The following is a 20,656-nucleotide window of genomic DNA, read 5'->3' as shown; positions in this document are numbered from 1 at the left end:
ATAAGATCAAAGATGTGCATTTGAGGTATTTTTCTTTGGAAGAGTCAAGTCAGGCCTGTCTGGATAGTGCAATAAAAACAGACAGAATAGCTAAGAATTGGATTGAGACAGGCCCGTTGTATGAAGTATGATAATACTCAGTGCTATATATATTTATCTCAGTGGCTTAACAAAATAAAAATCTATTTCTCATTCACACAAAGCCCAATGTGGATATGCATAGTCAATAGGCAGCCGTCCATGTGGTCGTTCAGGGATCCAGGCTTCTTGCATCCTATGGCTTTGTTTTCCTGTACGGCCTTGGAGTCCTCTGTTAAAGCCTTTGTGTCTAACAGACAGTAGATATGGGAAGAGAGAGAAGGTGTGGAGGATCACATGAAGGGGTGGATATCACATCTACCCACATTCTTTCTGTGATAATTCAGTCACGTGACCAAGCTTAACTGTAAGAGAGGTTGTAAAGTGAGTTCTGATGAACATATAGCATTTCTGCCCTACCCACTTAAATGAAGCAACAGTACCAGGGAGTAGCTGGAGGTAAAGAAGACATGCTGCTTTAGATACGAGAAGAAAGTCCCGTGTCATAGGCAGGTCAAGATATTCCATAGATGACAGGCTGGAAGACAGTGGCAGAAGAGGCAGGATTAGAGGAGGTAGAAAAGGATCCAGAAGATTGGGTGCAGTGGCTTATGCCTATAATCCTAACACTTTGGGAAGCAGAGGTGGGTGGATCGCTTGAGCCCAGAAGTTTGAGACCAGCTTGGGGAACATTGAGAGACCCTGTCTCTACAATGTTTTTTTTTTTTTTTTGAGACGGAGTCTCTCTCTATTGCCCAGGCTGGAGTGCAATGGCATGATCTTCGCTCACTGCAATCTCCACCTCCCGGGTTCAGGTGATTCTCCTGCCTCAGCTTCCCAAGCAGCTGGGATTACAGGTGCCTGCCACTATGCCCGGCAAATTTTTGTATTTTTAGTAGAGACAGGTTTTCACCTTGCTGACTAGGCTGGTCTCCAACTCCCAACCTCAGGTGATCCGCCCGCCTCGGCCTCCCAAAGTGCTGGGATTACAGGTGTGAGCCACTGCTTCCGGCCTATACATTTTTTTAAAAAAATTAGCCACAGGTGGCATGCACCTGTGGCCCCAAATACTTGGGAGGCTGAGGTGGGAGATCGCTTGACCCCAGGAAGTCGAAGCTGCAGTTAGCTGTCACTGCACTCTAGCCTGCACAATAGAACAAGACCCTGTCTCAAAAGAAGAAAAAAGAGAAGCATCTAGAAAATTAGATGGTGACAGTGACATAAAAGCTATGAGCAAAAATGCTGAGAATTTTAGGCATGGAGGCAGGAGGAATTTGGGAAATCAGTTACTGGTTATAGAAAGCAGAGCCCTAGTCACCTAATTGGTATTTAGAAAGACATATAGGTAGGAGTAAGAGATAAAAGTAGGGCCAGACAAGAACTAACTACAATGAAATAACCAAGACCGAGAAGATTACAGAGATGGATAATGGGGCAGAAGGGCAGATTGTCCAGACAATTTATGAGATGATTTGTTCACAACCAGAATGTCAGACAAGAGCTATTCAAATTCCTCTTGCCCAAGGTCAGGATTGGTCCTGGAGCAATGCAGCGCTGCAGACAGGGGTGAGCTGTGAGAAGAGATGTGTGTGAATTAGATAAATCCTGACATGATGTATCCTCAAACATTAGGATTAGGGTGAGGATTAGGGCTGGGGTTACTACACTTCTCAGTGACAGACAACAACCTTAACTAACCCTAGCTTCCTCACACATGTCCTGGAATGAAACAATATAATTGAATTAGTGCAAATCCCTCAGCATACAAAGCAAATGTTCCAATAAGAGTACAGAGGACCCAGAATGGCATATTTGCTTAGAAGAGACAAAAATAAAAATAACAGTCAATACATGTGAGACACAGGTCTTAAGCTTTAAATATATCTAACCATTTAATGTGGACAATAACCTTTTGAAGATGGCACCTTTATCCTTCTGTAAACGTACTGTAAATTACGCAAATTTTACAGATTAAAAACTAAGGAATGGAGATTTACAAGTGACTTGCTCAAGTGAGTGGCAGAGCTGGGATTCCAAGACGATTGGCTGCAGACTCAATGGCCTTAACCACTACACTATACTTCCTTTCTTAGAAAGTCAAATAGTTTCATATAAACTTTTACTCGCTTGACGGATATGCCAGTGAAGACACAACCTATAAATCTCCCCCAGAGATTTCATTTACCATTTTGTTTCCAGAAAGCTGCCCCATCCTTTTGGAACGTAGGCTAAGTAGTGGACAGTCCAAGAATAAGATGGGGACAGTTCACCAGGATGGCCATCCTCTCAAAGAATGTAAGCTTTTGTTCACCAACAAGCTTTGAATTAAAGCATGTCACAAATGACCACAGAATGTCAGGGCTTAAGGACCACAGGAGCACCTGTCTTACTGCAGAGAGGCTAATGAGCTTGAAAAATATCCCTTAGGAACAAAAGCAAGTTTTCCTAACTTTCATGGTGAGGTGTAATGAAAAGTGCATTTTACTCAGCATGAGGGAGTCATGAAGGTTAAGAGCCAGAAACTTCTGATGGTGATAAAAGTAACTTCCTTAATTCTTGGGTTGCTAGAGGGACTATCTTTTTTAAGAAAAGGGTTCAACCTCATACTTCATAGAATTTAGTTTCTATGAAATGAAGAATCCAATATTTTATATAACTAAAGAATTATAGTCATCCATCCATCCATCCATCCATCCATCCATCCATCCATCCATTTATTCATTCATTTTCTAAAGTAGTCACTCATTCCAAAATACCTCCTGAGCCAAAACTTATGCAAAATCCTAGGTATTTGAAACACTTCCAATCAGTTGGGTTTTTGTTTTTGTTTTTTTTCTGCCTGGTTTTCAGATGTTGTGAACAAACCCAATGTATAGGGTCCCAGTATATTTCAATGAATTTCATATTAAATATGTTTCAGGAACCATAATAAGGCCATTAATTATGGCATAGTTTGAAGCTTTCATCTACTAATCCAAAGTAAAGAGTTCACTTAAAAGAATTTTCTAGCCAGGCACAGTGGCTCATGCCTGTAATCCCAGCACTTTGGGAGACCAAGGCTGGTAGATCACTTGAGGTCAGGAGTTTGAGACCAGCTTGGCCAACATGGTGAAACCCTGCCTCTATCAAAAATACAAAAATTAGCCAGGCATGGTGGCACACATGTAACCACAGCTACTTGGGAGGCTAAGCCAGGAGAATCACTTAAACCCGGGAGGCGGAGGTTGCAGTGAGGTGAGATTACACTACTGTACTCCAGCCTCGGTGACAGAGCAAGACTCTGTCTCAAAAAAAGAAAAAAAAAAAAATTCTTTGTAGCTTTGAATCTTGCTTTTTGCTCCAAGATGTCTTTTATATACTACACGCTCAGTTTTAAGCCAAACAGGGAACAAGGCTCAGTCAACAGTAAACTGCCTTCAGTATCAAAGAAGTACTCAGATTTCTGCAAATTGTGTCTATGAGAGTTGTAAGGTCCTTGCTGTCTTTGTAGAAATGTATATCGTGACAAAAACATGTATTATGAGGATAGTGGAAAATGAATCTCTGTACCCCGCTTCCCTGCCAGGGCCAGTTAGTGTTGCTTGTGCAAACGCTGCAATTCTACCTCTACTTTAAATCATTCTACTTCAATGGCCCAGAGTTCTTCTAGCTCTAAGAAGTCCAAAATGATTTAGTTCAGCATTTGGCTCTGCACCACATGATAACATTATTTTCTGATAGTAACAAGAAAGAGGACTACTCAGGAAAGCAAATAAAGCCCAACATCAAGGTGCCAACATTCTGAATACATTTATTCATGTTTGTATTTGTGGATGGAAAATTTTTTCCATGCTACAAAGTTTTGTTAAAAACAAGTTGTTACAAATCAATAAATAACTGCTATAACTATTATCTATTGTAACAGAATGATAAATAGAAAATAAACAGATGCAACTACTTTGCTATATACAAGACTTTTTCCTGTTATAAAACTAATAAAAGTGCTGCCGCTTTTCTTTCTTTGAGTATTTTCCCTTGAGATACAATATTTTTATTGCACGTTGCTTTGTGCTTGTCTTACCAGTTTCAGGTTTGTAGCACATCAAAGAATTACAAACATTTCCATTTAGAACAATGATCCTACTAATCAGGTGCTTATTTTCTGCCATGTGTTCATTTACAGATTACAAACATAAAAGAAGCAAAGTACAAAAATTAATGCGTGTGTGTGCGTGCGCACGCACTCAAGCCTGGGAATACGGACTGGTATGAAAGGCTTTTAACTAGTTGTGCATCAAAATCATACACAATGGCCATTAAAAACTCACTTAGCTATCAGCATGTAAATCACTGGGTTGGTTATTCAAAGACCAGACAAACAGAATTCCCCGATACTGTTTCCATTTGGGTTTTCCAGCTCATATGGTTCCAGCTGACGATACTCAAAAGTCACACGATTTATGTGTTTTCCACTGGAGACCATGCGCACCACAGTGTTGTCACAGCCAACTTTCATTTGGGCTATAATGGATGGAAAAGATAAAAGTTTCCCAGCAGGTTAGAAACCACACAGTCATCATTTAAATGATGGGATCACTTAAACACAATGAAAGTAAGAAGACCTATCTTCCTCTCAGGTACTCAAACCACGCATCTACTATCAGTTGAAATGTTTTTGTTTCATTTTTATTATAACTTATAATTAGTTACAGAATAGTGTAATTGAATTCAGTCTTTCTACTCATGTGCAAGAACACTATTAGAAAAATAAAACTAGCTGGAAAGAGGCAAGGTGTCTCCTCGGCCTTTTTTGCCTGCAAAGCCTGAGTGGTAAAGGCAGACAAAGAAAATCAGTCTGGAGTGTGCACAGTTGCTTGGGTTCCGGGTTCGCAGTGGAAACAGTACTGCCCTCTAAGCACAGGTTGGAAATTTGCAGTGGCAATTTTTGGTTGTCACCAGATCTAGGGTTGCAAGGGGCGTTTAGTGGGGGCTAGAGGATAGAATGTACTGTGGGACATTTATGTAGACCAAAAAAAAAAAAAAAAAAAAAATCACCTGTTTATCATTTTCTGAATTTAAACAAAAATCTGTTTTATACATAAACAAAAAGATCTTTTGCATGGTATAGATATACACTGCACATACTAGTTTTTGTTCTATTATCCACTTACAACTTTTGTCTGATTTTTTCTGTACCACTTATATCAAATGGCTTCTGATATCCTTGCTTCTGTTAACTCCAATCTTATTCGGCCGGGCGCGGTGCCTCATGCCTGTAATCCCAGCACTTTGGGAGGCTAAGGTGGGCAGATCAGGAGGTCAGGAGTTTGAGACCAGGCTGGCCAACATAGTGAAACCCCGTCTCTACTAAAAATACAAAAATTAGCCAGGCATGGTGGTGTGCGCCTGTAGGCCCAGCTACTCAGGAGGCTGAGGCAGGAGAATTACTTGAACCTGGGAGGTGGAGGTTGTGGTGGGCCGAGATCACACCACTGTACCCCAGCCTGGGGAACAGAGTGAGATTCCATCTCAAACAAACAAACAAAAATCCAGTCTTATTCATTATTTGTATAAGATCTGACAACTTTTATATCTCTTCTGTATGGGTTATATACTGAAACTCATATTATTTTCATTAAGAATTCCTTTCCTTTTATTTATGCAGCCTCAAGCTGGTTCCTGAGGCAATAATTGTTTCTGCTGTTTCAGTTTTCTCAATCTTCCTTTTCCTCACTTTGTCTCTATAAGGTGTTTTTAAATTTTAAGAAATGTATCATTGTCCTTGTGTAATGGGTACCACGCAAACATGTACCTGGATTTAAATAAAGTAAACAGTTCAACAGAGTTATTGAGATAAAAGTCAATTTGATGACGTAATAAATAAAAGCCCTATAATTATTTTAATATAAGTACCAGGGAGTCTAGTTAAGCTTCTACCAGGAGGTCCAAATGTATTTCTCTTTTCCTTTCTTTGCTTTTTCTTTCTTTTTGTTTTTTGTGTGGCAGGGTCTTGCTCTAGTCATCCAGGCTGGAGTGCAGTGGTGCCATCTTGGCTCACTGCAACCTCTGCCTCCCAGGTTCAAGTGATTATTCTGCCTCAGCCTCCCCAGTAGCCAGGATTACAGTTGTGTGCCACCACACCAGGCTAATGTTTGAATTTGAGAAGAGACGGGGGTTTCACCATGTTAGCCAGGCTGGTCTCGAACCCCTGACCTCGAGTGATCTGCCTGCTTCAGCCTCCCAAAGTATTGGGATTACAGGTGTGAGCTACCACACCCAGCCAAATTTATCTTTCATTAAACAATTTGGAGGCCATTCTTTTTCTGATCTTACTCTGGACTTTAATCTTTATAACATGTCCTATTTTCTTTACTTGAGTATTATTTATTATTTTGAACTAATTCCTAACAAAATCCAATGTAAAGGGCAGGGTCCCTAATAGTTCAACACTGAACAACTCGGGAGGGGCTCATGGAAACATGATAAAGAAAGAAAAGAAGCAAGGCAGCAGAACAGGGTCTGGAAGCAGGGAACTTAAGGTAATTCGTGCTGAATCAAGGAAAAACACCAAGGCCTGGTGGCAGGGAAACTGAGACCAATTCGCGCTGACTCTCCAAAGCTGGAGCAAAAGGAAAACACCTGGGTCTGGGGGCCGAGAACCTAAGGCCAATTAATGCAAACTTCCTAAAGCTGAACCAAAAGGAAAAACTGCATCTCCCCCAAGCCCAAGTAGTGACGGATCAAAGGCTAGTCTCCCTACAACTCTCCCCTTCCACCACATCTCGCAAGGAAAGGGAGAGTGCCTTGGACGGGCTGTGGGCCAAGCATGGACTATCTCTTCATCTGCATAGGGTGCCAATTCACCTCAGCCTTTAGCCACAAACCAAATCCTTCATCCAGAAAAGGGGTAATTAATTGATAAGAACCTCAAAAGGCCAGGCACAGTAGCTGATGCCTGTAATCCCAGCACTTTGGGAGACTGAGGCGGGCAGATCACCTGAGGTCAGGAGTTCGAGACCAGCCTGACCAACGTGGAGAAACCCCATCTCTACTAAAAATACAAAATTAGCCAGGCGTAGTGGCACATGCCTGTAATCCCAGCTACTTGGGAGGCCAAGGCAGGAGAATCGCTTGAACCCAAGAAGCAGAGGTTGCAGTGAGCCAAGATTGCACCATTGCACGCCAGCCTAGGCAACAAGAGTGAAATTCCATCTCAAAACAAAAGAAAGGAGTACTTGAAACCGAGAAAACTTTTGTAACCGGGTCCTTGAGCCACTTGCTAGGGTCCACTCCCACCCTGTGGAGTGCTTTCTCCCTTTAATAAATCCCTGCTTTGGCTACTTCATTCCTGTGTTTCATTCCTTTGTTACTTTGTGCGTTCTGTCCAATTCTTTGTTCAAAACACCAAGAACCTGGACAACTTACAATCAAGGCCCTCCTTCCAGTAATGGAATAAAGTCTGAAATGAACCAAACGGTGATATGATTAAAGCCTTAAAATGTCTTAAAAGTGGTTTCAGTTACCTAGGTAATATAGGCAAAAGTGGTTTTCCAGGCTTTAGAATTACCTTTTTTGCCAATTCAAGTTATATCACTCAAGCAGAAAAATTACTTTGGCTTCAATTATCTAAATTTTAAGGCCTGATTGTTCTTTAATCCTTGTCTTACCTTTTAACCCAGCTGAGGTATATCTCCTCAAAGGTGCTCTCCAATCATGAGCAGGGAAGTAATTCAGTACCTTAGATCGTTCACCCAAAAGGCTAGAGAGGCCGAATGCACTGACAGTTTAAACCAGGGCTCAAGTGTCAATTAGCATTAGAGAATCCTCTAGTTTTCAGCAAAGTGGGATTTGAGAAATCTTTTGCCTTTACCTTGCTTGGAAAGCTTGCTTTGAGCCCACTCCTGCCTTAAATCTCATCTGAAACTTTTAGAATACAGTATATCTGGGGGAGGGTAGACTGCATATCAGGCTTTAGTGCTGACTTTTGTATAATCCATCCTCTGGTATCCTCGGGAGATTGGTTCCAAGATGCTCCCCATCCCACAGATACCAAAATCCACAGATGTTCAAGTCCCTTGTGTAAATGGCTACCTTTTACCTTTACCTATTTCCATGCAAACTACACACATCCTCCCATATACTTTAAATCATCTGTAGATTACCTATAATACCTAATACAATGTAAAAGCTATGTAAATAGTTGTTATACTCTATTTTTTTGTCTTTTTTTTTTCCTGATTATTTCCTTTTTTATTTTATGGAGGTGTGGTCTGTTGACCAGGCTGGTCTCAAACTGTTGGGTTCAAGCGATCCTCCTGCCTCAGACTCCCAAAGTTCAGGTATTACACTGAATTTTTTTTTTTTTAGACAGAATCTCGCTCTGTTACCCAGACTGGAGTGCAGTGGCACAATCTCAGCTCACTGTAACCACCACTGCCCTGGTTCAAGCAATTCTGCTGCTTCAGCCTCCTAAGTAACTGAGACTACAGGTGTGCACCACCATGCCTGGCTAATTTTTTTGTATTTTTAGTAGACACAGGGTTTCACCATATTGGCCACGCTGGTCTCGAACTCCTGACCTCAGGTAATCCGCCCGCTTTGGCCTCCCAAAGTGCTGTGATTACAGGCGTGAGACACTGCACCCTGCCTACATTGAGTATTTTCTATTTGCAATTGGTTGAATCCATGTATGGGGAACCCACAGTTAAGGAGAATTGACTCTATGTTAATTCTATTTTAGAAATGTTTTGTCCGTCATCAACTCAGAGACAGAAAATACTGGTGGTGTGACCTGGTTTTAATTATTACAGGTAACAGCTGATCAAGAGGATTGTCTGCTTTGCAGTGTCATTGCCTAGCTGGTTAATCTGCAGTGACAGGAGAGGGAGGAGGCTACAGTCAGAATTAACTGAGATTAGAGACTGCTGTTCTTTTGTTTTGTCTCTTTAATGATAATCTAGGGCTCCTGTGTTGAAGTAAAGCTGTGGGAGTGACCTTTACAGTAATGTTTGATGACTCCTCTCCCCGCAGACTTCATTGAGTTGTTTGGTCATGAGGTCACGAAGTCCCATCCATCCTCACCTGACATGAGCATAATAAAGTGAAAATCCTCACTTGTCTCTGACATAGATCTGGTTCTATCTGGCATATGCTGTGCCAAATAAACCAGTCTTCTATTACTGGTGACCGCTTTTAGATTTCAGAATTTACCTCTGTGTTACACTGGCCTTTGAGAGGCTAGTTTAGCTGTTAAGAAGTTATAGACTTTAGCAGTTCTAAGAATTTCTAATAAAGCTTATCACTTTGTTGTTTATTTACTATGAGTAACACACACACATACATACAGATATATAAAAAACAGTTACTTCATTATTATCCTATCACTAATTGATGATACATCTACTATTTGAACCATGTGTTTCACTTAGTAGATAAACTCTTTAGTCTCTAGAAAATGAAAGCAGGGACCCCCAAGAAAATGGAAAGAAAGCAGATTTTAAAAGCTTTGTCTTTTTCATAGTTTTACTTAAGGCCAACCTTTGTCGCTTCATAGGTTTCTCTCCCAATGTCAGATGTTTTGGTAAAGATACTGATGTTATACATAGCCTCAAATCCTCATACTGGCTCAGTGTGAAAAATTGAAGGTTTTTTTGGTGAAACTCGCCTTCCAATGTAGAAAATATTGGGGGATAGATTATTTTTTTTTAATCTTGATAAGCACATACATAATAATCAAAGAAATAACTCACCCGGGCCATGAAAGGGGTAGCAGAGATCAGCTAAAGGTATCATCTTGGAAGGGTCCAATCCAGTTCCTCCCAGCAGCTCCACAAAGTCTCCTATTCCCTCACAACCTGCTGAGGATTTCTAAGGGAATAAAGCAGCAGAGAAAGACACATTTAAACCAATTACAGAAGTCAAACCATTTGACCAACAGCGGGTCCATGAATTCACTCAATCAGCCCTCAACATCCTGGCAATACCGTTTAATTTAACATCTGGGACTCCGGAAATTAAAAGACATTTAAAAGAGAAAAAATCATAAAAATTGCTTTTCTAAATCAGTTGAGTAATCATTTTTTTTAGAAATGTGTGTACATGTTTTTTTCATTTTTTTTAAGCTCAAGGACTGGAATGATAAAATGGAAATCTGTAAACTCCGTATAAGATGTACGGAAATTGAACCAAAAAAATACTTTACTTTTCAAATCATTTGGACATACATACTGAATCACTCGAATTTCTTAATGCATGCAGTCACAGTTAAGCGAAGTCAAATACCTACATTTTATAAATAGGGCTTTCACATCCGTTTTTCCTTCACCTCATCTCTTCTTCTTTGTAAAGGAACTTTGTGCGCTATTGGAACACATCATTTCTACCAATAAGAATTTTGATTAATTATGAGTATATTAAAGAAATAATAAAACCCTGATTTGGGGCTCAAGTTAGCTACAGTTACCATGATCTTTCTCCTTTCAACTAAAACAAATTTATTTCAAGCTACTCAAAAGAATTCATTCTAAAGCTTTGTGTGGTCCACCATGATCACCTTCTCCTGCTTCCCTTCATTTTTTTTTTTTTTTTAATTTTGTAGAGATGGGTCCTTGATATGGTGCCCAGGTCAGTCTTGAACTCCTAACCTCAAGGGATCCTCCTGCCTCGGACTCCCAAAATACTGGGATTACAGGCACAAGCCACCTCACTCAGTCTTTTCATCTTTTCCATACTGTCTTGTCCACAGCAATCCCCCTGCCTTACTTTCCAACACAAACAAAGCAACCACTCTCAGTCCCAAAAGTACTTTGAGCCCCCATCTCCCATGATCAGGGCAGTCTCAAAAGTATGCCACCTGTGCAGTCACATAAATTCAGTGCCTAGAAGGGCTCTATGCTTGGTTTAATGCTCTGTTGCATTTTAATAAAATTGTAATAAGGGCTCTCACATTTTCATTTGTACTGGTCCCCACAATTTTGCCTGTGATCCTCTTCTTCATTGAAGTGTGCTCATTAAGAGATCTAGTGGTATGTGACAAGGTGCTCAGTACTTAACTAGACAGACCTTAACACATAGGAACCAAAATCTAAAATAGAGAACTTAAAACACACACACACACACACACACATAAGCACACACATTCAGGCATTTAGAAGGGCACTGACAGGCATGGTGGCTCATGCCTGTAATTCCAGCACTTTGGGAGGCCAAGGCAGGTGGATCATTTGAGGTCAGGAGTTCAAGACCAGCCTGGCCAACATGGTAAAACCCCATCTCCACTAAAAATACAAAAATTAGCCAAGTGCGGTGGCACACCTGTAGTCCCAGCTACTCGAGAAGCTGAGGTAGGAGGATCAGTTGAACCGGGGAGGCAGAGGTTGCAGTGAGCCAAGATCACGTGCCATTGCACTCTAGCCTGGGTGACAGAGTGAGACTCTATCTCAGGAAAAAAAAAAAAAAAAAAAAAAAAAAGAAGGGCATTGAAATACAACTGGAACTAAACAGCAAATTGGAAAATAACATAATGGCAACTGCTTCACTAATGAGCAGGGGTAGGTGGGGATATTTATTTTTAAAGGGCCTACCTACTATGTGCTGGGTTTGATGCTTAGAGGCTTTATATATAATTGCATCAAATGATGAAATAGAGGTTTAATTAGCCCCACTGTATACAGGGCTTCATGTTCTTGTACTGAGAGTGGAATAAGCAATTTATCAGTAAAGGAAAAAAACCTTAATTGCCTTTCCCTTGAGCAGAGGACGTCCAGGAGGAACATCTCTTAAGACTAAATTTTCCACTTAGTTTTATAGGTTCCAAAATTCAGCAGGTGCTGTTACAGGGAAAAAGGAAGACTCAGGAGAGAGAAGTGGGAAATAAAGAAGCTAGAAAGAAATAGAAACTAAAGAGAGGGGGACAAAACAAAGAAACAAGAAAGTTAGGTGCACCTATTCCTTGCTGTTCAACGATTTTTCTCCCTTCTTTGCAAACCTCTCAGCTTTTCTTACAATGTTACAAACTGAGTTATGTGGGGACCTCTGAAGTTCAGTTCCTCAACAGTGATTCCCTAAATTTTTTTGTTGAGGTTCTAAGCCACTACTATCTTTTGCCTAGCTCACAATAATGTACCAAAAAAGTACTTAGCCAGGAGCAGTGGCTCATGCCTGTAATCCCAGCACTTTGGGAAGCCGAGGCGGGTGGATCACAAGGTCAGGAGTTCGAGACCAGCCTGGCCGATATGGTGAAACCCTGTCTCCACTAAAAATACAAAAAAAAAAAAAAAAAGAAAAAAGAAAAAAACCTAGCCAGTTGTGGTGGCTCATGCTTGTAATCCCAGCTACTCGGGAGGCTGAGGCAGAAGAATTGATTGAACCTGGGAGGTGGAGGTTGCAGTGAGTCGAGATTGCACCTCTACACTCCAGCCTGGGTGACAGAGCAAGACTCCATCTCAAAAAAAATAAAAATAAAAAGAAGTACTTATATTCCTTGTACCAAATGTAAGATCCTCACACCAACTCAATGTGCAAAATTGAAGGTTTTTTGGTTTTGGTTTTGTTTATTTTGGTGGAACTCATCTTCCAATACGTAGAAATCTGGGAGGTTTAAGAAAATAATCCTGATAGATACATTAATAATAACTAAAGAAACATCTCACCAGGGCCATAGAAAGGGTGGCATGGCCCGACAGCCCATTCATTGCATGGAAGGCACAGTGACATTTTAGACAGCATACATCAGATCATGTTGCTTTCCTCCCTGAACCTCTTCAGTGATTTACCACTGCACTTAAAATAAACTTGAACTCCCTAATGTGGCCTGCAGGGCTCACCACACTCTGGCCCTGCCCATCTCCCTGAAGCTGTCTTATGCCAATCCTCCTCTTCCTTCCATTTCTGGAATCCAGCAAGCCCATTCCTGCCTCTGAGCCTCTGCACTGTTCCCTCTGCTCCCTGTTCTCACAGCTGCTGGCTCCTTCTGATCTGTCACTCAGGTCTCACTTCTCAAAAGGTTTCTTTCCTGACCACTTTATCACAAGTAGCCCCCTGCCTCTCCATCCACCCCCATGCTCCCAGTCACTGTCTACCACACTATTCTGCTGCATTTTCTGTATAGCACTTGCCACCATTTGAAATACATGGCAGTTTTGCCTGTCTCATCCCACTTGAATGCACGGTCCCTGTGAGCAGGACCTGTCTTGTTTATTGCTAATTTCCAGCATCTGCAATAGTGCCTGGCACATGCTAAGCACTCAAAAAATATTTTGTGAAGAAACAGATGCCTAAAACACTGTAGGCTCTAAATTGTTTGGGAGGAAACACCAAGATTACCTCGATAGCCCCAATAACTCAAGTTTAGATCTCCTAGTCTATGCTCACACCTTTCATCTTCTATATTTTACATCAAGAATGACATACAAATAATATCGAGCCAGTAAGACTGTACCAAAGATACCCAAAAGTGTCCTTATCAAAGGACTATTCTTCCACTAAGAAAAAAGCAGGCACTAGTTCATGAATTTAGGGCTTAAAGGAAATTGGATATACTCCTTTTTTCAGTCCTAGTTCTATTTATTTGGTTGTCACTAAAATCTGTCTGATTAGGAATTATGACTGCCTTTGATAGCAGCAAATACATGAGTTATCTTAACCTAGTCATGTGAGAAAGTAAAAGGAAATGAGGATGACTCAGAGGGAAAATGCTGCCAGTGCAAGAAAATGCGGTCAAACTCAGCCTGAATTTTAAGGTCCATACAGAAGTTTATTCGAAAATAAGTTGATAGGGATTATCCGCTAATATTTTTTAGGCAAAATGTATTGAGTTAAATGTCATGCCAAATACCTTTCAAAGCTTTACTGTATTTTGCAATCTAAAAATCCAATTTTGTATTTTATGCTACAGTTAGCACTCCTTCACAACACAGTTCTGTCAATGAGATACTTCCTTGTGTCAAAAGAAAATTCCAATAATCAGAAAAACAGCTGTGTAGATGACTCACACTACGTTCTGCTAGGAGAGAAATTTTGTAAAAGAGGCAAGTACAAGAGAGTTCAATTGTAATTATATACCACAACTTTACCAATTGAAAACATTTCTTACATCACAAGGAAAGTATTCAAGTAGTCAGAAGGGGCACCTGAGTATGCAACTTGCTGCATAACTGAAATAGAAGAGGGGCTTAGTCAAAGCAGCTAGGGCAAACACATGTGAGATTTAAGAGCTCATCAGAGCGACCTAGTGTCCAGATTTGCCCTGTATGATTGCTTCTCCTCTGATTAAAGCTGTGGCCTTATCAAATGGTTAGGAAACAAGTAAACAACTCACCTTTAACTGAAGACCATTTACGTGTCCCAGGGTGAGATCAGATATTTTGATCACCACAGGATAAATTATGGAGAAGCTGCAGTTTCGATGCTGGTGTGGAACTATCAGGGTGAACTTTCCATTTGGAGTCTGAGAAATGACATTGCAGGCTTTGTAGAAAGGAAAAAAAAAAAAAATTCATGTTTCCATTACTTGGTTTGCTGGGTTTTTATAGACATTTACTGTATCTTATTCTAGGGCTCCTGTTCATGATCTAGGGCCTTCTGCCCAGGAAGAGAGCATATATACCACAAAAGCAATTTGGAGACAGAAAGGATTTGGGGAACAAAAACCATCAGTGACACGTGGATATCGTCAGGAGGCCCTGGGCTGTGAGGGGGCTTCTAATGTTAATCTTAGGGGGTTACCTTGTTTATAACAATCAAAAGACATAACTCAGCACCCAAACAAATACTAGCTGGTATTAGTTCTAGGAGCACTTGAGTTAACTAGAGTTCAGCTTAAAGCTAGGAATGTGGAAAAATCAAGGCTTAATGGTGAGTCCAAAACTCAAACTCTATTTTTAAATAATAAAGTAAATAATTAATTTTAAGTATGTTTTCATTCTTATTTATTTTCCTTTTTTAAAAAAAATTTAATTTTTAATTAAAACTTTTTTAAGACTGGGGCCTAGGATGCAGCTCAGCAGCTTCACCATGGCCCCAGGCTTATTTTAAGTACTTTTCTTTTCTTTTTTTTTTTTTCTAAGGCGGCATCTTTCTCTGTCACCCTGGCTAGAATGCAGGGGCGCAATCTCAGCTCATTGCAACCTCCGCCTCCCCGGTTCAAGCGATTCTCCTGCCTCGGCCTCCTGAGTAGCTGGGATTACAGATATGTGACACAACATCCGGGTAATTTTTGTATTTTTAGTAGAGACAGGGTTTCACCACGTTGGCCAGGCTGGTCTCGAACTCCTGACCTCAAGTGATCCACCTGCCTCGGCCTCCCAAAGTGTGGGATTACAGGAGTGAGCCCCCGCGCCAGGCCTATTTTAAGTATTTTTCTAATAGTGAGAAAATAGGCTGAGAAAAAAAGTGAAAGACAGTAGTCTTAAGGCTGATAAATATTTACTGCATGTTAAGTGATAAGTTAACTAAAAGGTGCATTTTTAATGTTTATTTTACTCCCAAGAACTTCTACAATTTTTTGTTTTATATCTCAAATCTAAATTTACAACACATTGGCCAGGAGTGGTGGCTCACGCCTGTAATCCCAGCACTTTGGGAGGCCGAGGTGGGTGGATCACGAGCTCAGGAGTTCATGACCAGCCTGGCCAAGATGGTGAAACACTGTCTCTACTAAAAACACAAAAATTAGCTGGGCGTGGTGATAGGCGCCTGTAATCCCAGCTACTCGGGAGGCTGAGGCAGAGAATTGCTTGAACCCGGGAGGCAGAGGTTGCAGTGAGCCGAGGTCGCACCACTGCACTCCAGCTTGGGTGACAGAGGGAGACTCCACCTCAAATAAATAAATAAATAAATCTATAATACATTAATTAGTCTAGATATGAAACTAGAAGCATCAGAATTTGTACTTTTTTTTGTGATTACCGGATGAATCAACATTCATCAGAACAGATCAGAAACACCTCTTGCCTCCTTTTCATATTTTTAATTATACTTACTTTCAAAAAGAACTGAAATTCCTTGATGGTTCTAGGAAGTTTCTTTTTTTAATATACTTTTTAAAAAGTTTTAATACAGACAGCGTCTCACTTTGTGGGATAGCCTGATCTTGAACTCCTGGGCTCAAGTGATCCTCCTGCTTTGGCCTGTAATCCTGCTAGGATTACAGGCATGAGCCACTACGCCTGGCCCAGGAGGTTTCTGATTTCTAACTAAACAAAATATAGGGGAAACTCTTTATTTTGTCTTCTAGAATTATTCTATTGCAGTCCTCAGGAACAGTCTTTTTGGAGGGCTTTTTCAAAAATTCTTTTGTTTTTTCAGAACTAGAAATCAAAAGATCAGTAGTACATTATTCTTTGGCAGATTAGGCCCCATCTTTCAGCCACATGAAATGTTAATATTCATTCTATTGTATGCAAAAATGAGTGATATGTGTTCCTTTTCTAATTTTTTTTTTAACAGATTTTTCTCTTAATGGGGAAAAAAACAATTAGCAGATGAGTAAACTCATTTATTTATTTATTTTTCTGAGACGGAGTCTCACTCTGTCGCCCAGGCTGGAATGCAGTGGCATGATATCAGCTCATTGCAAGCTCTGCCTCCCGGGTTCACGCCATTCTCCTGCCTCAGCCTCCCGAGTAGCTGGGACTACAGACACCCACCACCACACCCGGCTAATTTTTTGTATTTTTAGTAGAGACGGGGTTTCACTGTGTGAGCCAGGATGGTCTCGATCTCCTGACCTCATGATCCACCTGCCTCGGCCTCCCAAAGTGCTGGGATTACAGGCGTGAGCCACCGCCTGAGTAAACTCATTTTTATAAAGATAATATGCTTTAGGCCAGGGCTGTTCAGTTGTGTAGCATAAGCTACATGTGTGTCCACCGGAAATGAACTAAATTAGAGTGGTGGGCTCAGAATCAGAAGGTAACATTGAGATGCTATAATCCAACCCTCTGGTCAGGGCATGATATCTGTCTACCACATTCAGGCACAGGCTGAAAGACATGGAGACTTTCAAGCCCGGGCCTGAATATCTCTAAGACTGCAACTTTATATCCGATCCCTCAAGCTTATCCTGGATTAGTGAAATGACTTGGAAGATTAAGGCTTATCACTAAATGCATCGTAGAACCTGAGGAGCTCAGAGCAAGACTTTGGAGAAAAGATTGAATTGTACTCACCATAAATTAGTATACTACCTAACCTGGGAAATAAATTTAAAACTGTGATTTGATATTCATAATAAAGAATAGAAACTATCCTTTAGGTCATTTCTAGTTACAAAAAAATTTCCATTCAAATCATTCCTCAGTTCAAATTTCTTTAAGTCTGTGCAATGATACTACTTTCAAAAAGCAGTCTGACTCCCAAGTTCTGCCTTTTGACTGAGAACACTTACGAAAGAGGTTGGGGTCTGTCTTCATGGTTAATGTGAATCCATTTCCTGGTTCACGGACTCGGAAGAAGATCATGGCCACATTCTGGGAAGATCTGATGCTCCTCCTGCTAAGACCAGTCTCACAGAAATCTATGTACCGCTCAGCTGTGGGGAGAGGATGATCCTGGGAACTAGGGAACTTCTCCCCCTTGAGAATCCAACCATCAAATACCTTTGAAAAAAAATACAGACTATAGATGCTATCATTTCCATCAGCTCCTGAAGTCTGAAGAGAGTTGAAAAGGGGGAAAAAGTCATCCACCAATGGGCCTTCAGTCATAAGTGAGAACTGACAGTCCACACTCTCTGCCTGCTTGCTTTTCATTTGTACATATTGGACTGTGAGGGTTGTTTGCAAGTAATAGTATTAATTAATTTTTATAAGCCTTAAAGCTTCCAAAGTAAGTAAACTTCCTTATACTTTATCATTTCAACCACTTTGGTAAATAAAACCACAGCCAATGTACATTTTTACCTTGGTCATATTTTCTACCTCTCACCTTCAGAAGAATCCCACAAAAGCATAATTTGGGTTTTGTGCAGCTTCTCTCTTTCCTCTAGTCATTGAAATGTGAACAAAGTATCTTGAAAATAGATGCAAAATAAAAAACTGGAGCAGCAACTTTACCTGCTAATGGCTATATACACCCATTTTTCTCATTTTTTTAATATCATCACATATTATTTTAAAATGTCAAGAACTGCTTCAACAGCCAGGCAATGATGGCTGGTATACTACCTGGGACATTTTTCCTTCACTTGTTAAAGTTTACAGTTGAACAAAGGGTCAGAGTCTATTGACCTGACCCTCAAAATCACCACAGGTCTCCAGTTTAATGAGTCCAATCTAGTCCACATTAGCAAAATTACCAACAACCCAGCTACAGATTATTTCTAACGCACGTGACAGGTTCCAAAACAATCCTACTTTGGAGATGTTAATCATGATTATTTTAATTGGACAGTAGAGCTCCATCAGCCATCCCACTCTGCCCTGTTATACTTATGGAGTCTGACGACTGGAATCAGGGAGGCAGTGAGCTTGGGGGTCTTGTCCTCCCCTCCCACCTATCTCCATCTAGATGCCCCCTCGGCAGCCAGTCCCCTCCTGCTCCAAAATCGGGTCACCGGCGCACTGAAGACAGCCTCTGTGCGCCGAGCGTGGACCAGCAGGAGCGAGGCGGGATCAGATGTGAGACGTGTGGGGCGGGCCTTCTAACCAAGACGGCCTGCTTGGTGGACCGCAGCGCTCGAGCTTGTTGGTTTTTAATCATATTTCATCGGCCCCGGATTGCGTCGCAGCGTTCTGCGCTGCGAGTTCAAGTCTTTAGAAGCTCCCCGGGCCTCGAAAGCGCCTAGAAGGGAATGTAAACCATGGCAGCGTCCAGAGGCACCGACCGGAGCCCTACTGGATGTGTATGGCACGAGGTCTTCGGGTAAGGGCGAGATTCTCGCCGTGTGGGGGTCCTCGAGCGCGCCTCTGCGACTCGGGCACCAGCGAAGTGTCTAAGAATTGCCACCGGCTACCCACGCTCGGCAGCCCCACGCTGGTTGCAATGTCCCAGCCCTTTCCAACCCTCCCGTGCCGCCCCCTAACCCCCTCCCCGGCTAGGCTGGCGGGCCGTGGGCGCCTCACCTTCAGGAAGTCGCCGCCCTGACAGTCGATGGAGACCTGGTCGTAGTGGATGGTGATGAACTCCTCGGGCTCGCCGATGAAGAAGGCGGCGCAGTGCAGCTGCGGCCGGTCGGCGGTGAAGGTGAACTGGCCCTGGAGGCTCAGCATGTCCAGGCACCCTGGGGGAGGAGGGCACGGGGCAATAAGTCCCGGGCTGCAGCCGCCGCGGCGCCGGCCTCGGGCGGCCCCTCTCCGCGCGCCCCATTCCCGGGCTCTGTAGCGCCCAGCGCTCCGACTTCCAGCCTCGGCTGCGCTGGGTTCCCGCGCCCGCGGCGCGCCACCTCCTTCCCCTCCCGGAGCGCCTCCGCGGACCGATCCTTAGCGAGGGGCTAACGCGCCCCTGGCGGTTCCGGCCAACCCCTTACCCGAGATGCCCGCGAGACCCCTGCCCTCCGCACAGAGTCCCAGTTTCCCCGCGTCCCAGGCGCCCGCGAGCCGGGCAGCCTCGACTCACGCAGAGCGCGGCGGTACGGCTGCTCCCCAGCCAGCTCCCGCTTCAGGTTGGCGCTGAAGAGCAGGAAAGGATCGTAGTCCGCCGCTTCCCGCAGCTGGCAAGGAACACGGGTCAGTCCGGAAAAGTTCAAGGGCTGGGGATAAAAAAGGGGGCCAGGAGCGGGGCACCCTCCCTGCCACTCAGCATAGCAAATAAAGAGAGAGGGGTAATGTTTTCCCGTGTCGGGAGAAGATGGGACGGTCTTAGACCCTCTCCATCAGGCCGGGGTATCCCTAGCGGCCAGAGGAAGGCAGGCAGGCAGGCAGTCTGGGATGCTCAGAGGCAAGGAGGGAGAACAGGATAGTGGAAACCAGGGGCAAGAGAGCATCCAGCAGAGTGGGAAGAAACAGCGAACCCCAAAAGGCTGCGAGCAGAGGCAGCCTGCCTGCCGCCTAGGGTTAACATGCAAGGAAGGTGAGATGGGTCAGTCCAGGGGCGGCTCACCTCTAGGTACCGGCTTTCACCTCTTAGAGCCGTCAGGAAGATGAGAATGAAATGACACTGAAGTTTGAAGTTGGGCGACATGCTGGCCTTGCCTCTGCAGCTGCTGTGCTCTGCTCCGGAGGTCCTGGGCTTTCCTTCCCACACCCTCGCGCAGACTGAGAGCTAGAAGCTGGTAGGGTCCCTTTGCTGGGTCTCTTTTATAGAGCAGTGGGGAGCGGAGGCTCTCTGCCCCTTAACTGATCAGAGCTCAGTAACCATGGGTTACCCTGTCTCATTGACAAAGTACGTGGCGATGACGAGGGTCCAGCTCTCAGCCACAAATTTTCAGCGTGGCCCAGCATTATTCACCAAGAATGATTTCAGTCACTACAACTTAGTGCACTAAAGTGTTGGAGAATGAGGCGGAGACAAAGAATAAGGCAGGGCATTTTGTTGACCTGCCAAATGCTACATTATACTTTTCTGTGGGCATTCAGGGAATTTTCCATTTTGCCAATCAAAGTGACAAAGTTACATACATGCATAAAATACCCAAACATATACAGCCTATATTTTGCAGCCT

The 20,656-nt window shown here is 42.7% G+C and overlaps 1 protein-coding gene across 1 annotated transcript; it reads right to left on the bottom strand.

The window, feature by feature from the left end:
* Positions 1–3,842: 3,842 nt before the first annotated feature.
* Positions 3,843–20,373, bottom strand: CRHBP (corticotropin releasing hormone binding protein). Its single transcript, XM_030927361.1, has 7 exons — positions 20,095–20,373; positions 19,612–19,705; positions 19,119–19,276; positions 17,444–17,654; positions 14,375–14,523; positions 9,807–9,924; positions 3,843–4,578 (listed from the first exon to the last, which is right to left on the bottom strand). The coding sequence occupies exons 1-7, from the start codon at positions 20,173–20,175 to the stop codon at positions 4,421–4,423; spliced, it is 969 nt and encodes a 322-aa protein (XP_030783221.1). The 5' UTR covers positions 20,176–20,373; the 3' UTR covers positions 3,843–4,420.
* Between the last annotated feature and the right edge of the window lie 283 nt (positions 20,374–20,656).

Source organism: Rhinopithecus roxellana, chromosome 3, assembly GCF_007565055.1.
Source record: "Rhinopithecus roxellana isolate Shanxi Qingling chromosome 3, ASM756505v1, whole genome shotgun sequence".
Classification (NCBI taxonomy): domain Eukaryota; kingdom Metazoa; phylum Chordata; class Mammalia; order Primates; family Cercopithecidae; genus Rhinopithecus; species Rhinopithecus roxellana.
Note: the sequence above shows the minus strand (reverse complement) of the source record. Positions and strands in the feature narration are given on the sequence as shown.